Source organism: Staurois parvus, unplaced genomic scaffold (genome assembly GCF_062004578.1).
Source record: "Staurois parvus isolate SC_StPar_1 unplaced genomic scaffold, SC_StPar_1.0 ptg000169l, whole genome shotgun sequence".
Classification (NCBI taxonomy): Eukaryota; Metazoa; Chordata; class Amphibia; order Anura; family Ranidae; genus Staurois; species Staurois parvus.
The window spans coordinates 7,719,948-7,741,731 of NW_028317965.1; the positions used below are offsets into that span (position 1 = coordinate 7,719,948).

Sequence of the window (21,784 nt, forward strand, 5' to 3'; positions counted from 1 at the left end):
AAACCTCCATTTGCTCACCATTCCCCACATGGTCAAGCTCTGGGCCATTGCAATCCTTGGCGCTGGCACGCAAACCACATAACCTCCGTACTGGGAAGCTGCCTCCTGCTTAGGGCTTTATTACATCTTCCCGGCCGAATGCGGGCAGCCTGCCTCCCCACTGTACCTGCATTTGGATTCACCAAGTCTTGGTGGGCACGGCGTAATCCTGCTGTTCTTGTGCTCCGTGCCCGCTGGAGACAGACTGCACTCCCTTGCATGGCTAGATCAGAGGTGGCGTGACTTAGGTTGCCTGGCGATAGGATAGCAGTTCTAGTGTCTCTGTTATCTTTTAGGGACCAACCAACCATATTTATTACACTCTGCTCAAATGATATAATCTGGGCATACACCCCTCTCAACTGTTTCCCTGACTGTGGAAAAACAGCAGACTACTTTCATGCTTTGTGGACCTGTCCACTAGTGCAATTATACCAGACTGAAGTTAACAATTTCATTTCAACTTCTTTAAGGGCTACAGTAAAATTGAAGAAAAACCACACTCCATGGAAATCCCACTAGTACGTTTATTGTGCATAACTGGTTGTTAACACAGTCCCCATCGTTGGGCTGCACCCCTGACATATTTCGCCCCTACTAGGGCTTAATCAGAAAGGCATACCTCTAGGATTAAGCTCCGAGAGGGGCAAAAAATGTCAGAGGGTCGTAGCCTAGGGAAGGCCTGCTTGATGGCTTGACAGTCTAGCCCAGTGATGGCGAACCCGTGGCACGCGTGCCACAGCCGGCATGCCGAGCCTTATCTGTGGGCATGCCAGGAGAATCCAGCGGCGCGCTGTCTTCCCGGCTGTAGTGTGCGTGACAGCCGGGTCCCAAGTGCGCATGCACAAGAAGCAGTGCTCTTTGTGAATGGTAAGGCGGTACCTGGGACACATGACAGATCCCAGAAGCCGCCGGACCAATCACAAAGCGCAGCGCTTCTCGCGCATGCGCACTGGGCATCCGGCTGTCCGCCCACACTACAGAAGCTGGGAAGACAACGCGCGGCTGGATAAAGGACCAGGTAAGAAAAAAAAAAAAAAACTCTGCGGAAGTAAGAGCAGGTACCTGTCAAATTCAGGTACCCGCTCCCCCTCCCTCCCCAAAGGTCAGCAGTCATCCCTGTGCTGTCCGCAGTCTCTGGTCATCCCTGTGCTGTCCGCAGTCTCTGGTCATCCCTGTGCTGTCCGCAGTCTCTGGTCATCCCTGTGCTGTCCGCAGTCTCTGGTCATCTCCTGTACTGTGTCCGCAGTCTCTGGTCATCCCTGTACTGTGTCCGCAGTCTCTGGTCATCCCTGTACTGTGTCCGCAGTCTCTGGTCATCCCTGTACTGTGTCCGCAGTCTCTGGTCATCCCTGTACTGTGTCCGCAGTCCCTGGTCATCCCTGTACTGTCCGCAGTCTCTGGTCATCCCTGTACTGTCCGCAGTCTCTGGTCATCTCCTGTACTGTCCGCAGTCTCTGGTCATCTCCTGTACTGTTTGCAGTCTCTGGTCATCTCCTGTACTGTGTCCGCAGTCTCTGGTCATCTCCTGTACTGTGTCCGCAGTCTCTGGTCATCTCCTGTACTGTGTCCGCAGTCTCTGGTCATCTCCTGTACTGTGTCCGCAGTCTCTGGTCATCCCTGTACTGTGTCCGCAGTCTCTGGTCATCCCTGTACTGTGTCCGCAGTCTCTGGTCATCCCTGTACTGTGTCCGCAGTCTCTGGTCATCCCTGTACTGTGTCCGCAGTCTCTGGTCATCCCTGTACTGTGTCCGCAGTCTCTGGTCATCCCTGTACTGTGTCCGCAGTCTCTGGTCATCCCTGTACTGTCCGCAGTCTCTGGTCATCCCTGTACTGTCCGCAGTCTCTGGTCATCCCTGTACTGTGTCCGCAGTCTCTGGTCATCCCTGTACTGTGTCCGCAGTCTCTGGTCATCCCTGTACTGTCCGCAGTCTCTGGTCATCCCTGTACTGTCCGCTGTCTCTGGTCATCCCTGTACTGTGTCCGCAGTCTCTGGTCATCCCTGTACTGTGTCCGCAGTCTCTGGTCATCCCTGTACTGTGTCCGCAGTCTCTGGTCATCCCTGTACTGTGTCCGCAGTCTCTGGTCATCCCTGTACTGTGTCCGCAGTCTCTGGTCATCCCTGTACTGTCCGCTGTCTCTGGTCATCCCTGTACTGTCCGCTGTCTCTGGTCATCCCTGTACTGTCCGCAGTCTCTGGTCATCCCTGTACTGTGTCCGCAGTCTCTGGTCATCCCTGTACTGTGTCCGCAGTCTCTGGTCATCCCTGTACTGTGTCCGCAGTCTCTGGTCATCCCTGTACTGTGTCCGCAGTCTCTGGTCATCCCTGTACTGTGTCCGCAGTCTCTGGTCATCCCTGTACTGTGTCCGCAGTCTCTGGTCATCCCTGTACTGTTAATTAGTTTGCACTACTGTATGAGTTGTTTTTTCTAAACCAAAAGCTCGATATTCAGGTTTCATTGCAGTGTTGGCACTTTGAAAGAAATAAGTTGGTTTTGGGTTGCAGTTTGGGCACTCGGGCTCAAAAAGGTTCGCCATCACTGGTCTAGCCTAAGCCTAACCTCAATCATAACTTGATAACTAACAATCACTATGTCTCAATGCCAAGCTACAGTGTTTAGTTGATGTAGTTGGTTATGTGGTATCATCTATGTCTCTCATTCCCAATACAGGGGCAAGGACTACAAGAAACCAGGAAAGACTCTATGCAGTCTAAGCATAACCAATTATGACAGTTCCAGAATACACCCGTCACAGGGAATATATGCAATGTTGTGGGACCAAAGAGTGGCAATAGCAACGAGTAATAATACTGATCATTGTATTGTGGGATGGAAGAGGACTTGTCTGATCTCAAAATTGGGCTTGAAACCAAGAGCTGCATACTAGGCTTGAAAGGGTTAGGGGATGCTGGGGCTTACAGGGGAGGAATGTTCACAAGCTATTACTATGTGCTGGCAGCTTCAGGTGCCTGCCATTACACAGTAATGTTAGCATTTGCTCTGTAATAAAAACTGTTTGTATCATCCAAAGTCACCTGTCTTATTCCTGTGTTTTTCCCTTTCTTTTTCCAAAGCCTGCATGAAAACAAACATCGTATTCAGGGAGTAGTGGTTAATGATTCATACTCTGATTGGTCTAGGTTTGTCAGTGGGGTACCCCAAGGTTCAGTGTTGGGACCCTTACTTTTTAATATATTTATAAATGATATAGGGTCTGGGATTAAAAATTCCATTTCAGTCTTTGCAGACGACACCAAGCTGTGCCATGGAATAACGTCCTTACAGGATGTCTCCAACTCACAAGCTGACCTCAATGCTCTGTGTAATTGGGCAACTATGTTGCAAATGATGTTTAATGTTGATAAATGTAAGGTTCTGCACAATTGGGGGATAAGAATATGCATGCATCATACATACTGGGGGAGGTACAACTGGGGGAATCAATGGTGGAGAAGGATCTGGGGGGGGGGGGGTCAATGGTGGAGAAGGATCTGGGGGTTCTGGTAGATCACAAGCTTAATAATGGCATACAATGCCAAGCTGCAGGTTCTAAAGTGAGCAAAATCATCTTGTATTAAAAGAGGTATAGACTCCAGAGAGAGAGAGATCATTTCCCCCCGTACAAATCATTAGTAATACCTCATCTGGAATATGCAGTTCAGTTTTGGGCAACAATTCAAAAAAAAGAACATTGGGGAACTGGAGAAAGTACAGAGAAGGACAACCAAACTGATAAGAGGCATGGAGATCAGCTATGAGGAAAGATTAGAGGAACTGAATTGATTCTCTCTTGAGAAGAGGAGATTAAGGGGGGATATGATCTCCATGTATAATACATAAGGGGGGGATATGATTTCCATGTATAATACATAAGGGGGATATGATTTCCATGTATAATACATAAGGGGGGGATATGATCTCCATGTATAATACATAAGGGGGATATGATCTCCATGTATAATACATAAGGGGGATATGATTTCCATGTATAATACATAAGGGGGGGATATGATCTCCATGTATAATACATAAGGGGGGATATGATCTCCATGTATAATACATAAGGGGGGATATGATCTCCATGTATAATACATAAGGGGGGATATCATCTCCATGTATAATACATAAGGGGGGATATGATCTCCATGTATAATACATAAGGGGGGATATGATCTCCATGTATAATACATAAGGGGGGATATGATCTCCATGTATATTACATAAGGGAGGATATGATCTCCATGTATAATACATAAGGGGGGGATATGATCTCCATGTATAATACATAAGGGGGGATATGATCACCATGTATAACACATAAGGGGGATATGATCTCCATGTATAATACATAAGGGGGGGGGGGGATATGCTCTCCATGTATAATACATAAGGGGGGATATGATCTCCATGTATAACACATAACGGGGGCTATGATCAACATGTATAATACATAAGGGGGGATATGATCACCATGTATAATACATAAGGGGGGATATAATCTCCATGTATAATACATAAGGGGGGATATAATCTCCATGTATAATACATAAGGGGGGATATGATCTCCATGTATAATACATAAGGGGGGATATGATCTCCATGTATAATACATAAGGGGGGATATGATCAACATGTATAAATACATCAGTGATTCATATAGTGAACTCGGTGTAGAGCTATACACCCTGAGGTCATCAAAAAGGACAAGGGGGCACTCTTTACGTCTGGAGGAAAATACATTTAATCTCCAAACACGGAAAGGTTTCTTCACAGTGAGAGCTGTGAGAATGTGGAATAGACTCCCTTTAGAGTTGGTTCTGGCCAGCTCAGTGGATTGCTTTAAAAAAGGCCTGAATTCTCTCTTAGATACACAGAATATAACTGGATACTAACATTTATAGGTAAAGTTGATCCAGGGAATATCCGATTGCCTCTCGGGAGATCAGGAAGGAATTTTGTTTCCCTGCAGGAGCAAATTGGATCATGCTTTGCTGGAGTTTTTTTTTGCCTTCCTCTGGATCAACTCTGGGTATAGGATTATAACTTTTTTTTAATGGTTGAACTTTTGTCTTTTTCGGCCAGACTATGTAACTATATATGTAACTATGTAAAACAGCTGCTATAAAGCAACAAGGACTGCTTTATGGAAGATACCGAATAGAAGAAACACTTTTTTTTTTTTACATTACAATGCGAGTAACAGCTGCTAGTTAAAAAGACTTTAATCCATCATACAATCCTCCTTTGTTGCCTACCATCATTGCAGATATCCATATCACAGCATGTCCAATGTCATAAGCATTAGCCAGTTGTCTTGGTACAAGCACTTGACTGCTTCCTACGGGGAGATTTAAACTACGCAGAATCCTGGTAAACACCTGTAATAAAAGCACATGTTGAATATATGCCAGAAAAAATCAAAACGCATAGTTTGTAAACAAATATTACCAGCCTACGTCCTGCAACAAGTCAGTACTGGCATGTTACCCGTAATGTGTAGTGGGCAGTGGATAGGACATATAAATAAATCAAACCTAAGCTTGAGTAATACAGCTCTGGCTCCAATTTGTGATCAGGGCTTGGCTACTATTTGCTTAATATTCAGAATCCACAGAATAGTTAGCCGTGTGCTGATGATAGCAGTCGGTCAGTCTCTTGCAACATTGCAGCAGTCTCTAGCAGGTCTAATTTGCCTATTTAATCTAAATCGGTCATTGACATCCTTAAGGATTAATTGTGCAAGGGTGTGGGCATAGGAGCAACTTCAAGGTTTATAATCGGTATTGGAAAAGTTCAATTTCACTCAGTGTTAGGGCAACTGGGGCAATCTGGAATCTCAGAACATGTGCAAGCACCTCTAGGTGCCTCCTCCCAGTTTTACTAGCAGTCTACCAGCTTTAAACTAAGGTTTGCTTTAGTCACACCCTAAAAATCAGCACTTGGCTAAATACTCTGGGTCACTCAAATCAAAAATGCTCTATAGGCTATAGTGGTTAGGTCTGAAAACCAATTTTCTGGGTGAATTCAGCCATAGATGCTATTGAAGTCAGGAAGGACTCAGTTACCAAAAGCTTTCACGACATTAACTGCAACTGCTCTTTGCAGCCTACAAGTCCAAGATGACAAAGAAAAGAAGGAACAATGGAAGTGCAAAGAAGGGACGTGGGCATACCCAGCCTATCTTGTGCACCAACTGTGCCCGCTGTGTCCCAAAGGACAAAGCTATTAAGAAGTTTGTGATCAGAAACATTACTGAGGTTGTAGCTGTCAGGGATATCACTGATGCTAATGTCTTTTATTCAAATGCACTGCCTAAGCCAGCCCTGGGGTGCCTTGAGGTTTCTTCAGGGGTGCCTTGGCAAAATGTCTAAAAATTGCCCAGACCGTGTATACAAGCCAGAGGGTGGAACACGCCTGCCTTTTAGCCACACAAGCCACAGGTTTTCATTGTGCACCATTACGAACTTCTAGCCGCCGGCATCCTGACAACCAATGACATCATCAGTTGATAAGGAGGATGTCAGCTGCCTGCACAACATCCTAATTTGCCACTCCCCTGCCCCTCTCCATCAGTGCTGGGGTTATCTCAGTGATGGAGAAAACTGAAGAAGAAGAGAAACACTGGAATACTACCCAGTACCAGTGTGCAGAAGTGTATTTGCTTTGGAAGAATATATCACCTCTAATGTTGGGTGTCCTATGTGTGTGGATGTTGCTGTGTTATATAAAACGATTAGAATAGTTTTTCACATTTTAGAATGGGGTGTCTCATGATTGTCCATAATTTTAAAGGGTGCCTTGACTTAGAAAAGGTTGCGAAACACTGGCCTAAGCTAAATGTGCTACTTTGATAGCTGTGCCATTTACAGCAAGGTGGTTGGAAGCCACTCTCATAAGGCACTTAAGGATCACAAACCACCACCACGGTTCTGGCCTGTGGGTGCACCTCCAAGAGAAACTCCCAAACCATTGTAAGGAAATCTGTTCAGATGTCTTGTTTAATAAACTGTCAACAATTTAAAAAAAAACTGCAAAGAATTTTATACATTATAAAACCAGACAAACTACAAATCGCTTACCTTTGGAACATATGGATCCCAATCAACGTACCCAATGTTATCATTTGCCAAGCGTGCAAAGAGATTCACTAGGTGCTGTGGTTTGAAAATAAACACAAATTTTAAACTTCATTAAGCTGTATTCATACTTTATATGCATACAAACTGTACTGAGATCTTCAACAGGAGTGTATGGGGTGCATCAGTATCTAAACTCCCATATCAACCAAAGCTGAGCACATAACAAAATATCAATTTTTATAATTTTTTTTAATTAAAAATTACTTATGGCAAAACAAACTATCCCAGCAAACAAGTACCATATAGTATATATTTGAAATGTTTTCTATTTGTCATTAAGGTAGGGAACACAACTCTGATGACTTGTTTAATTGCATGTATATGTATAGGTCATATATAGAACAGTTAAACTCCCTCAGAGAAGGACCGCAGTGCTTCTGCTGTGAACTCTAGGGATGAACTGCTCTGCAACTACAGAGGTGTAGTGAGGGCTTGTTTTAAAGCGTTATTTAAAGGCATATTTTTATTAAAATAATAAACATGTTATGCTAACCTGCTCTGTGCAAAACCAAGCGGCCCCAAACCTGCTTTTCTGGGGTCCCTCAGAGATGCTCATTGCTCCTTCTCTTGTGTGTCTGCCCCCACAGCAAGTGCTTGCTACAGGGGCAGAAGTGTTGGCTTGCTGCTGAGCTAGGCTCTGAATGACCATAGACACATATAGCGTGACTTGGCCCCCCCTCCTCCCATGATTTGATTGACAGCAGCAGAAGCCAATGGCTCCTGCCTCTGTGCCCGTGAGGAGAGAGAGAGAACAGCAATGCTGCGGTCTGGCATGGAACTGGATCGAAAGAGGAGCTGATATGGAAGGTTTTTTACCTTAATGCACAGAATGCATTAAGGTTTAAAAAAACTTTAAGCCTTTAGAACAGCTAAAAATATACAGTTGTGTTCAAAATAATAGCAGTGTGTTGAAAAAAGTGAATAAAGCTCAAAATCCTTCTAATAGCTTTTATTTCCATACACAAAAATGCATTGGGAACACGACACATTCTATTCCAAATCAAAACATGAAGAAAAATATATCAAATTTGTGTTGTTCCTCTAAAAAAATTGAAGAAAAGTGAATATTAGATGGTTCAAAAAAATAGCAGTGTTTGTATTCTTCTTTACAAACTCAAACATTCACTATACAAACTGAAAAATGTTTGAAGATTTTGCTTTCCTTTGAATGACTTCATGAATATTTGGTTGTAGTCGCACTGTTTCTGAGAACTGCTGTACATCTGTGTTGCATGGAGTCACCCAACTTCTGGCCCCTGTGATCAGGTATTCCAGCCCAGGATGATTGGACTACATTCCACAGTTCTTCTCTATTTCTTGGTTTTGCCGCAGAAACTGCATTTTTGATGTCACCCCACAAGTTTTCTATTGGATTAAGATCCGGGGATTGGGCTGGCCACTCCATAACGTCAATCTTGTTGGTCTGGAACCAAGATGTTACACGTTTACTGGTGTGTTTGGGGTCGTTGTCTTGTTGGAACACCCATTTCAAGGGCATTTCCTCTTCAGCATAAGGCAGCATGACCTTTTCAAGTATTCTAATGTATTCAAACTGATCCATGATCCCTGGTATGCGATAAATAGGCCCAACACCGTAGTAAGAGAAACATCCCCATATCATGATGCTTGCACCACCATGCTTCACTGTCTTTACAGTGTACTGTGGCTTGAAATCAGTGTTTGGGGGTCGTCTGGCAAACTGTCTCCGGCCACTAGACCAAAAAAGAACAATCTTACTTTCATCAGTCCACAAAATGTTGCACCATTTCTCTTTAGGCCAGTCAATGTGCTCTTTGGCAAATTGTAACCTCTTCAGCACATGTCTTTTTTTCAACAGTGGGACTTTGCGGGGGCTTCTTGCAGATAGCTTGGCTTCACATAGGCGTCTTCTAATTGTAACAGTCCTCACAGGGAACTTTACACCTTCTTTCATCTTTCTGGAGCGGATTGTTGGCTGAGTCCTTGCCATTTTGGCTATTCTTCTATCCATTCCAATGGTAGTTTTTCGCTTTCTTCCACGTCTTTCAGGTTTTGGTTGCCATTTTAAAGCATTTGCGATCATTTTAGCTGAGCAGCCTATCATTTTCTGCACTTCTTTATCTGTTTTCACCTCTCCAATCCACTTTTTAATCAAGGTACGCAGTTTTTCTGAACAATGTCTGGAACGACCCATTTTCCTCAGAATTTCAGAGAGAAATGCACTGTAACCAGCATGTCCAACATTTGCTGCCTTCCTTCCTTAAATAAGGGCAATAATTGCCACCTGTTTTTCAAAGAATGATTGACCTCACTAATAGAATTCCACACTGCTATTATTTTGAACATGCCCCTTTCAATGAGTGATTCAATGACACACAATCAGCAGCATGCATGTCATGACTGTTGGGTCTGTTGGATTTCTATTACTTTACTACACCTGCTAGTAAATTATTTGCCATGTAGAAATATAATTTCTAACAAAAACAGTGATTGATCGGGTTAGTGATGTCTGACTGCTATTATTTTGAACACAACTGTATGAACGTCTATAACCTGTCCACAGGTTCAATTTAAGACCACAAGCTACATTTTCATTATTTCTAAATGGAATACTTACCCCTTCCCACTGAGGAAGATTCTGAACTGAAAGCCAGAGGCCCATGAATTCATCGAACCACAGTCTAAAAGAAAAAAAAAAAATCAATTTATTTTTTTAAAAATGTTAACACACCACAAATTTAATTTCTCATGTATCTTTAGTCAGTTACTCACTTAAAACCTTTATGATGAAGCTCTGGAGGCAGGGAGGTAGGCAAAAACAATTCAAAATAACTAATGGCCTTTTGCATGGTTACATCAAAAGGACACATTAAAGGCCGCCATTCTTCTAGCATTTCTGCAGTTGCATCATCAGGAAAATAACTGAAAAATAGTAAAAAGCAAAAAACCAATGCTAAATATTCAGAGTTTTCTTACATCATTTCAGATATTACAAGAGCAAGGAGATTTACTATTCTAAAAAAAAAAAATCCAAATCGCACACTGGCATAAACTGTAACAAGGCTGGGTAAGGCCTCTATCATACAGTGGGTATTTCGTGAAGATTCAGTTCCAATCAGCAGAGGATCCACTCACAGATCCCATTCTGATAGCAAAGAAGCCAGGCGACACATTTGTGTCCGCTTAATTTCTACAGAGTGGACACGGACAGAACTCTATGGGCAGTTCGGAGTAAAAGGACTCTGCTGTCTGTTTACACCAGACTACCCTCCATTCTTAACTGCTTAAACAGAAGAGGATGGATTCCCTTCCAGTCTGTTAAAAAAAAAAAAATGGATCAAACCCAGTAGTAGGTGGTTGTAAACAGACAAGTCCGTTTACATCCGCCTATGCATAAGAATACATGGACCTTCCGATCTGGTTCACCTGAAAAACTGACAGGTGAACCTGATTGAATGGCCTGTGTGAAAGGGGCATAAAACTTGACATTACAATAAAGAGATGATAATCTGACTCCTGGGGGGTTGGGGGCAAAGTAAGCATCAGTAGGTTGGAGAGCTCCTGTACACAATGTCACCTTGCCCTGAATGAGAAAGGTGCCTTGTTCTTTTTAAAATATAACATAAATCAATAAATGGAATATACATTTAACCCCAAGGATCTGTTCTTGGACCTCTCTTATTCTCCATCAACATCTCCTCCCTGGGTCAGCCTCCCATGGTTTTCAATATCATTTCTACTCTGATGACACCCAAATCTCTCTACACTTCAGCTCACAACATAATTTACTGACCAACATATCAGCCTGGATGTCACACCACTTTCTCATATTCAATCTATCCAATACGGAGTTCATAATATTTCCTCCCCCATGTGCCCCTTCCCCAGACTTCTCCCTTAATCAACAACCCATCCCCACATGTCAGAGTACTAGGTGTAATCTTAGACTCTGAACTCTTCTTTCGGCCTCACATACAATCGCTGTCCAAGGCTTACCACCTCAACCTCTGCAAAATACAAAACACCTGCGCTTGGATGTAACGACAATGTGAATTCAAGAATGCAAATTAATAGGGAAAAGCAGCTTGCACACAAAAGGCAAATATAAAAATAAATAAAAAATGCAGCGCTAATAAAGTATCAACATAAAAGTCCAAATAATTCTCAAGTGAATGAGACAGGTTGCAGAACAAGATTCTGGCGTCATATACCGTCACCAAAACACCCGAATAGATAAGTCCCTTACCGGATGTTCAGACCGTATACTGGTCAATATATGCAGTAAAAATGAATCACTGAAGCAAGTAATTCTCACTAGGAATCCTCCTTTAAGATGATGAATACTACTCCTCTTTAAAGATCTCAAAGAGCAGGAAAAACGGAGCTTTGGTGTGTGACGTCACCACGTTCTGGAGGGACGGCGGCCATATTTTCGGTTTGAAACATTTCACATTCATTGCTGGTTGTTTTAATGCTTGATGTACATGGATCCTTTATTAGATTGATCAAAATTGTACTGAATTACTACACTATGAGTTGCTTTTGTTTTATATCCCTTATTTGATTATTGGATGGGAGTTTTTCCTGCTTTTGAAGATCTTTAAAGAGGAGGAGTATTCATAATCTTAAAGGGGGATTCCTAGTGAAAATTACCTGCTTCAGTGATTTCTTATTTACTGCGTATATTGACCAGTATACGGTCTGAACGTCCGGTAAGGGGGCTTATCTATTCGGGTGTTTTGGTGACGGAATATGACGCCAGAATCTTCTTCTGCAACCTGTCTCATTCACTTGAGAATTATTTGGACTTTTATGTTGACACTTTATTAGCGCTGCATTTTTGGTTATTTACTTTTATATCTCCAAAATACGCTCCTTCCTAACCAATGACACCACAAAGCTAGTCCACTCCTTGGTCATCTCTTACCATGACTCCTGCAGTGTCATCCTCATTGACTTAACTTTACATAGGATATCCCCCCTTTAGCCCACCATGAATGCTGCTTCCAGATTCATGCACCTTACCAGCCACTCAGTGTCTGCTACCCCTCTCTGCCAATCCCTTCATTGGCTGCCAATCACCCAACACATTAAATTCAAAATACTAATAACTTACAAAACCATACACAACACCCCCAGCTATATCACTAACCTAGTCTCAAAATACTAATCAAATAGCTCTCTTCGTTCCTCCCAAGACAACCTGCTCTGTAAATTCCCGTCACCTCGTCCTATGCTCACCTTCAGGACTTTTCCCAAGCCTCTCCCATCCTATAGAACTCCCTACCCCAATCTGTCCAGCTATCTTCTACTCTGTCCTCTTTTAGGTGATCCCTAAAAAAACCCCTTCTCTTCTGAGAAGCCTGTCCCACCTCCTCCTAACAACTATATTTCCACTTTCTCCATCAGCTCAACCCCCACAGTTATCACCTTTTGTGTCATTTGACCCTCTTTTTTAGATTGCAAGCTCTAATGAGCAGGGTCCTCCGATTCCTTCCGTATTGAATTGTATTGTAACTGCACTGTCTGCCCTTACATTTTAAAGCGCTGCACATACTGTCGGTGCTATAAAAACCCTGTATAATAATAATAATAATTACTTTTCAGTAAAGTTACTTACGGTCGACAGGCTTTCACTAGTGTTTTTAGGACACCTTCCACAGAGCTGGAAAAAAAAAAAAAACAAAAACCGTTTTTAATGATCTGTTCATAACATATACCCATACATTATCAATACAGTAGGGAAGGGTTAGCACCTCAAAGTTCTACTGAGGTTGTCCTTGTTGGAAGATCTCCTCATTTCCTGTCTCTGTGACAAAGTCACACACACACACCATATTTTTTGGGGAAGCGTTAAAACCTAAGATTTTATTTATATGTGTGAAAACTGGATTTGGCTAGAGTTGGAATTACGATAGCCAAACACTAGAAACAGTCGGCAATATCGCTTGACTTAGTCAAACAAACTTACTTGGATCATGATCAATGATAAACTTGCTAGTATCCTTAATAACAATACCTCTAAATTTGAGAGCACTTGGGATCCATGGATCCCATATATTTCTGTTATTAAACAGATTTCTGACCGACCCTCTTTTTACTTTATTCTTTTCTATACTTTCCTTACTTTTTATTTCTGTTTACGGTTTCAGTGATATTATTCCCACCATCCCACTTGTACAATATGTTGATATCTGACTTGAATTTGACTGTTTAGTAAGGCGGTATTCTTATTGCATATTTTCAATCACAAGATTATTGCCTAAGGTTCTACCTTGGATTTTTAGCATGCACTCGAGAGATTGATGCTTGTACTCTTGCCTACTTTAATCTGTTCTTGGACTTTGTTGTTTTGCTGTCTGCATCATTCTTGAATGAATATTTAATTATTTCAGGTACTTATAAAGCGCCGTCAATTTACGCAGCGCTTTACATATATACACATTATATATATATTGTACATTCACATCAGTCCGTACCCTCAAGGGGAGTACAATCTAAGGTCCCTAACTCACATTCATACATACACATACTAGGGACAATTTAGACAGGAGTCAATTAACCTACCAGCATGTATTTGGAGTGTGGGAGGAAACAGGAGTACCCGGAGGAAACCCACACAAGCACAGGGAGAACATGCAAACTCCAGGCAGGTGGTGCCATGGTTGGGATTCGAACCGAGGACCCTAGTACTGTCAGGTGGAAGTGCTAACCATTTAGCCACTGTAATTCTAATCAATAGGTTCATACTGGCAATAATAAGTATACATGGAGGTGGTCATTGGCTATATGACATGTTAAAATAACGTAGCGTGGGAGGAAAACGAGAGTTCCCGGAGGAAACCCACGCAGGCACAGGGAGAACATGCAAACTCCAGGCAGGTGGTACCGTGGTTGGGATTCGAACCAACGACCCCTAGCACTGCCAGGCAGACGTTCTAACCACTTAGCCACTGTGCTGCCCACTAGAATAAATGTATTGCTTGGCATTTTTTTTTTGTATTCGGTTTCTAAAACTACTAAAAACATTGACATATAGAACTATGTATACCTTTGGAATGGTGGCGAACTATGGCACCTATAAATCACTATAGGTGACGTTTAAATGCCTTTACAGGTTACTAGTTTTCTTCGTGGGGTATTTGGAGTTCCATTTCAAGTGTTATTTCATGCACTATTATACAAGTGTGGACTTTTTGAACTTTTACTATTATGTCTGGTTTGGTTTCATTTTATTTCACTTGCTATATGTGTATAGCTCAGAAAACTTTTCTGAACTTGCAGGGTCTTTAAAGAGATAAAACATGGGGAAATGTGGGTTTCTTCTTTGCCTTGACATACACCTTTTTGCAGACTACTGTAACATAAACAGGGCACGACATTGCATAATGGGAGTTGTGTGAAATCTGATTTTATAAATACAGTGGGGCAAAAAAGTATTTAGTCAGCCACCAATTGTGCAAGTTCTCCCACTTAAAAAGATGAGAGAGGCCTGTAATTGGCATCATAGGTAGACCTCAACTATGAGAGACAAAATGAGAAAAAAAATCCAGACAATCACATTGGCTGATTTGGAAAGAATTTATTTGCAAATTATGGTGGAAAATAAGTATTTGGTCAATATCAAAAGTTCATCTCAATACTTTGTTATATATCCTTTGTTGGCAATGACAGAGGTCAGACGTTTCCTGTAAGTCTTCACAAGGTTGGCACACACTGTTGCTGGTATGTTGGCCCATCCTCCATGCAGATCTCCTCTACAGCAGTGATGTTTTGGGGCTGTCGTTGGGCAACACGGACTTTCAACTCCCTCCAAAGGTTTTCTATGGGGTTGAGATCTGGAGACTGGCTAGGCCACTCCAGGACCTTGAAATGCTTCTTACGAAGCCACTCCTTCATTGCCTGGTCGGTATGTTTGGGATCATTGTCATGTTGGAAGACCCAGCCATGTTTTATCTTCAATGCCCTTGCTGATGGAAGGAGGTTTGCATTCAAAATCTCACGATACATGGCCCCATTCATTCTGTCCTGTACATGGATCAGTTGTCCTGGTCCCTTTGTGGAGAAACAGCCCCAAAGCATGATGTTGCCACCCCCATGCTTCACAGTAGGTATGGTGTTCTTTGGATGCAACTCAGCATTCTCTCTCCTCCAAACACGACGAGTTGTGTTTCTACCAAACCGTTCTATTTTGGTTTCATCTGACCATATGACATTCTCCCAATCCTCTTCTGGATCATCCAAATGCTCTCTAGCAAACTTCAGACGGGCCCGGACATGTACTGGCTTAAGCAGGGGGACACGTCTGGCACTGCAGGATCTGAGTCCCTGGCGGCGTAGTGTGTTACTGATGGTAGCCTTTGTTACGTTGGTCTCTGCAGGTCATTCACTAGGTCCCCCCGTGTGGTCCTGGGATTTTTGCTCACCGTTCTTGTGATCATTTTGACCCCACGGGGTGAGATCTTGCGGGGAGCCCCAGATCGAGGGAGATTATCAGTGGTCTTGTATGTCTTCCATTTTCTAATTATTGCTCCCACAGTTGATTTGTTCACACCAAGCTGCTTGCCTATTGCAGATTCAGTCTTCCCAGCCTGGTGCAGGTCTACAATTTTGTTTCTGGTGTTCTTCGACAGCTCTTGGTCTTCACCATAGTGGAGTTTGGAGTGTGACTGTTTGAGGTTGTGGACAGGTGTCTTTTATACTGATAACAAGTTCAAACAGGTGCCATTGATACAGGTAAGGAGTGCAGGACAGAGTAGCCTCTTAAAGAAGAAGGTACAGGTCTGTGAGAGCCAGAAATCTTGCTTGTTTGTAGGTGACCAAATACTTATTTTCCACCATAATTTGCAAATAAATTCTAAATCAGCCAATGTGATTGTGTAGATTTTTTTTCTCATTTTGTCTCTCATAGTTGAGGTCTACCTATTATGCCAATTACAGGCCTCTCTCATCTTTGTAAGTGGGAGAACTTGTAAAATTGGTGGCTGACTAAATACTTTTTTTTGCCCCACTGTAAGTGATGTTTTCCTTTATCCTAAGAGCCAAAAATTGAGCAGACACTAAAGGATTGATGAGAACATTTCCTTCACTCTAGTACAATGAAAAAGGAAACAACTCTTCTATTTATGAAATCAAACTGAAGATAGAGGGCCTGATAAAGTACAAAAAGAAATTATGTACAATGACCAAAACGCATCCAATCAGAAGTCAGTTGATACCCATTTTCTTTCTTTTTTGCTGATCGCAATAAAAAAAGTAATATAAAAAACTATCCACTTCAATTATTTTGGAATACAATCCCTACATAGTTCATAGAAAGTGCATGGCCATGAAAACAATACTCTGCTTACTCACCCATGAATTTAATATGTCAGTGCTGAGTAGGTCTGTATTCAGAAAACAAAACAAAACAAAAAAAAGGCCATTTTCTCCTTTGCGTCATGATGCAATGATCAGGGACGGCAGAGAAGTATTAAAGGCCTGTCTCAATGACCTTTTGTTTGTGTCTCTACCCATACAAGTCAATGAAAATGCAAAAAGCAATTCGAAGTAGGTTGACGCAGCTTAGAAGGCGGTTAAAGAGACACTAAAGCTTTTTTTTTTTTTTTCTAAAATAACAAACAGGTCTGCTCTGTGCAGTGACTTTGCACACAGCAGCCCCTAGCCTCTTCTTTTTGGGACCCCCTCCGGTGCTCCTCCTCGCGCAGTTTTTCCTCTTAATGCTCGTCCTCGAGATGGTGCTCTAAGCGTCGATAAGACAAAGCCGCAGCTCGGCCCCGCCCCCTGCTCTCACCTCATTGGCGGCTCACTAGCTGTGATTAACAGCAGCTGGAGCCAATGGGCTCCTGTTGCCGTCTCAACCAATGAGGAGGAAGAGTCCCCAGACAGCAAAGACTGTTGAGAACGTCGATGGACCCGAGGGGCTCAAGTATGGATGGGAGGGGGTTGTAAAAAAAACCTTGAACCTTTAGAACCACTTTAATTGCAGGTCAGAACAAGGTCAAATATACATGAATGATCTTAGAGGAGCTTCAAATAGATCTCAATGCAAACAAGCAAAAGCAAGCTGCACCTGTCCATCCCATAGGCCCTAATTCAAGGTTTCTGGTTCAGAAGATCAGCCGTCACATGGACGGTGCTGACCAATCAAAAGACCTCTAGCCCAAACGGTCATCCCTGCAAGGAGGGGAAAAACAAGTGGCGGAGATTTCAAATCTGTGCCGCTTTCTCTCCTCTCCTACCGCTGAGAATATGTAGCATCTGCCACCATAGTATACATCCCCACTCTCCCACTGTCCACTGTGGGAAACCTCCCTGCACTGCTCCTGTGTGAACTCGGGCTATGACAGCCTGGGTTCACACAGGAGCAATGGTGAAACCGCATGCGATTTGGACAAGAATCGCTTTCCTGTTGAAATCATATGCTAACTTTTGTGGTGGAATACATTTTGTATGGACGCAAATCGCACCGTAAAGTATAGATAATGGCAAGTACTTGACTGAAAGTATCGGTGCTCATACTCTCCGATAAAGAAAATGGTATTGGTGCATCCCTATATTATATACACACACACACCAGCCATCATGGCCATCCACCTAATATTGAGTAGGTCCCCCTTTGGCCATCAAAGAACCCTGACCTATCAAGGCATGGACTCCACTAGACCTTCTAAGGCAGTGGTTCTCAACCTGTGGGTCGCGACCCCTTTGGGGGTCGAACAACCCTTTCACAGGGGTCCCCTAAGACCATCAGAAAACACATATTTCCGATGTGTAAAGAGCAGCTACTGTGTAGAAAGCAGCTGCTGTGTTGAAAGCAGCTACTCTGTTAAAAGCAGCTACTGTGTTGAAAGCAGCAGTATTGGAGGTAAAACGACACTCATGAATTATAATTACTGGGTAAATAATTTTATGGTTGGTGGTCACCACAACAAGAGGAACTGTATTAAAGGGTCACGGCATTAGGAATGTTGAGAACAACTGTTCTAAGGTATGCTGTGGTATCTGGCACCAAGCCATCAGAAGCAGATAACTGCCTACCCTGGCTTGTCTTTTCCCCATAGTGCATCCTTGTGACATCTCTTCCCCAAGGAAAGTAACAGATACACACAAATCATCAAACTGGGCCACATTCTTCCATTGCTCCGTGGTCCAGGTCTGATGCTCAGGCGCCAATTGTAGGTGCTTTTGGTTTTGGACATGGGTTAGCATGGGAACCTTGACCAGTCTGCAGCTACACAGCTCCATACACAAACTGAGATGCTCTGTTCAGCTATGTTCGGATACCTTTCTATGAAAACCAGCATGAACTTTTTCAGTAATCTGAGCGACAGTAGCTCCTCTATTGGATCGGACTACATGGACCAGTCTTCACTCCTCACGTGCATCAATAAGCCTTGGCTGCCAATGCCATGTCACTGGTTCATTGGTTTTCATTCCTTGGACCACTTTTGGTTGGTCCTGACCACTGCAGACTGGGAACATCCCACAAAAGCTGCAGTTTTGGAGATGCTTAGACCCAGACATTACAATCCTGCCTTGTCGCTCAAATCCTTATGATTTGTCCATTTTTTTCTGCTTTCAATTTCAGGAACAACATGTTAACCTTGCTGCCTAATATATCCCACCCACTTTCAGGTGTCATTGCAACAAGATAATCAATGTTATTCAATTTACTTGTCAGTGGAGAGCTAGAGTACAGTACTGTGCAAAAGTTTTAGGCAGGTGTGAAAAAATGCTGTAAATTAAGAATGCTTTGAGAAATAGCAGTGGTAATAGGTTATTTTTAGCAATTTAACAAAATGGGACTTAAATGAACAGAGGATAAATCCAAATCAAATCAGTATTTGGTGTGACTACATGAAGAGACAGAAGGATTTGAGGCAACCTACATCCACAGAAGATCTGTGGTTAGTTCTCCAAGATGTTTGGAACAACCTACCTGCCCAGTTCCTTCAAAAACTGTGTGCAAGTCTACCTAGAAGAATTTATGCTGTTTTCAAGGCAAAGGGTGGTCACACCAACTATTGATTTGGATTTCTCTTCAATCCATCTTTCCATTTTGTGAATTGATTAAAATAAACAATTAATGGCCCAGGCAAACCTTGCCTGTAGTGATCGCTGCTTTCGAGGTTGTGGCCATCGTGGAGATGTATTGCATATCTGGGGGTCATGCCTGAGACTGTTTCGTTTTTGGCCTCGTGTGTTTGGCCTCCTTTTCACCTTGTTCCATCTCTCCATACACCGGGATGCTTGGTATTCTTTGCTTCATTGCCCCATACCGGGCCTCTTGGCTCACCAGCAGAGGTTGGCTTCCTATTTGTTTTTATCAGCCACTAGAACAATTGCTCAGGCCTGGAAGAGCCCGTTTGTCCCTCTTCAGGGGGTGCGGGATCGTATGACCACTATGATGCTCAACGAACAGATGTCGAGTATCTGCAACGACTCCCACTGTAAATTTTTGAAAATATGGGAGCCGTGGTTGCAATGCGCCTTTCCCACACTCCCCCCGGGTATGTGATGGTGTTCGGTATTGGCGTTCTTGGACCCCTGCTCTTTGATTTTTTTTTTGTTTTGTTTTTTTTCTCTTTGGACTCTTTTCTTTCTCTGTTTGTTTTTGGTGTGACAGAGGATATCTGCCTTTAATTTGTTTGAGTCAGAGTTACATTAATGTTATTGTAACTTATGTGTCATTGATGGCCCCTGCGTGGGCGTACCTTTTGCTCTGTTGGTGTTAGAGCACTGTTTTTCTATTTTACATTTTTTATCTGTGCAATTGATAGCCCCTGCGTGGGCGTGTTTTGTTGCCTCTGTTTTATACTGTTTAAAAATTAATAAAAACATTAAAATACAAAATAAAATATATATTATAAAACCAGCAAAAAACACAAAATTACCTTCAAAATGAACAAAATAAAATTAAAACCTAACCAAAATACATTAATATATTTGCCATCGAATTCAAGAGTTCAATAGCTCTAGCCTTTGATAAAATACAAAAACATGCAAATGCAATGGAACTCACACAGCTGGGTCCTGACTCAGCATGGCGGCAGAAAACACAAAAACAGCAGCACTAACTGTTGGAGACCAGCACTTAGCCCACGCTGAAATTTTCTATTAAATTTAATGCTTCAAGAAAAAACATATGGAAATGGCTCTGGCTCTAACATAACAAAAAAAACATCTAATTTGCAGAGTTTGTCCTAGTTCTGTGTGGCGTTTATAAAAAATTATGTGCACAAGTAGGGATTTTCAGAAAGCCAAAATCACCTGCACATGCTTCCACACGCTGGGCACTGACGTGAAGGCATTCCCACTATATTGTTTGCCTGTACTGGAAAAGCTAAAAACAAAAAAATAAGTAAATAGCCATGACTTTGAATTGTAGCTTTTAAAAAGGTCAAAATGATGTTTAGTCAGTATGGCAAATTCGGTGCTGATGAAAATGGCTTTAAATTACATTCACTAAAATTAAATTTTATATATATATATATATATATATATATATATATATATATATATATATATATATATATATATATACATACACACACATACATACATACATACATACACACACACACACACACACACACACACACACATATATATATATATATATACATACAGTCAGGTCCATAAATATTGGGACATCGACACACTTCTAACATTTTTGGCTCTATACACCACCACAATGGATTTCTAATGAAACGAACAAGATGTGCTTTAACTGCAGACTGTCAGCTTTAATTTGAGGGAATTTACAGCCAAATCAGGTGAATGGTGTAGGAATTACAACAGTTTGCATATGTGCCTCCCACTTGTTAAAAAAGTGATGGGACAATTGGCTTCTCAGCTGTTCCATGGCCAGGTGTGTGTTATTCCCTCATTATCCCAATTACAATAAGCAGATAAAAGGTCCAGAGTTCATTTCAAGTGTGCTATTTGCATTTGGAATCTGTTGCTGTCAACTCTCAAGATGAGATCCAAAGAGCTGTCACTATCAGTGAAGCAAGCCATCATTAGGCTGAAAAAACAAAACAAACCCATCAGAGAGATAGAAAAAACATTAGGCGTGGCAAAACAACTGCTTGGAACATTCTTAAAAAGAAGGAACGCACCGGTGAGCTCAGTAACACCAAAAGACCCGGAAGACCACGGAAAACAACTGTGGTGGATGACGGAAGAATTCTTTCCCTGATGAAGAAAATACCCTTCACAACAGTTGGCCAGATCAAGAACACTCTCCAGGAGGTAGGTGTATGTGTGTCAAAGTCAACAATCAAGAGAAGACTTCAACAGAGTGAATACAGAGGGTTCACCACAAGATGTAAACCATTGGTGAGCCTCAAAAACAGGAAGGCCAGATTAGAGTTTGCCAAACGACATCTAAAAAAGCCTTCACAGTTCTGGAACAACACCCTATGGACAGATGAGACCAAGATCAACTTGTACCAGAGTGATGGGAAGAGAAGAGTATGGAGAAGGAAAGGAACTGCTCATGATCCTAAGCATACCACCTCATCAGTGAAGCATGGTGGTGGTAGTGTCATGGCGTGGGCATGTATGGCTGCCAATGGAACTGGTTGTCTTGTATTTATATTAATGATGTGACTGCTGAAA

At 42.3% G+C, this 21,784-nt stretch overlaps 1 protein-coding gene and 1 pseudogene across 3 annotated transcripts in view; one reads left to right on the top strand and one right to left on the bottom strand.

The window, feature by feature from the left end:
• PSME4 (proteasome activator subunit 4) overlaps nucleotides 1-21,784 on the bottom strand; it is a 243,830-nt gene that overhangs the window by 145,383 nt on the left and 76,663 nt on the right. For all 3 annotated transcript variants that reach the window (XR_016312594.1, XM_089676470.1, XM_089676469.1), the window contains 5 exons: nucleotides 12,780-12,824; nucleotides 9,932-10,081; nucleotides 9,777-9,840; nucleotides 7,121-7,195; nucleotides 5,297-5,419 (listed from right to left, as the gene is read on the bottom strand). Coding sequence is in view for 2 of the 3 variants with exons in the window: in XM_089676470.1 (XP_089532596.1) it covers nucleotides 5,297-5,419; nucleotides 7,121-7,195; nucleotides 9,777-9,840; nucleotides 9,932-10,081; nucleotides 12,780-12,824 (457 nt within the window). In the remaining variant the exon portion in view is untranslated. The remainder of the gene's footprint in view (nucleotides 1-5,296; nucleotides 5,420-7,120; nucleotides 7,196-9,776; nucleotides 9,841-9,931; nucleotides 10,082-12,779; nucleotides 12,825-21,784) is intronic.
• Nucleotides 6,161-7,016, top strand: LOC149462761 (small ribosomal subunit protein eS26-like; annotated as a pseudogene).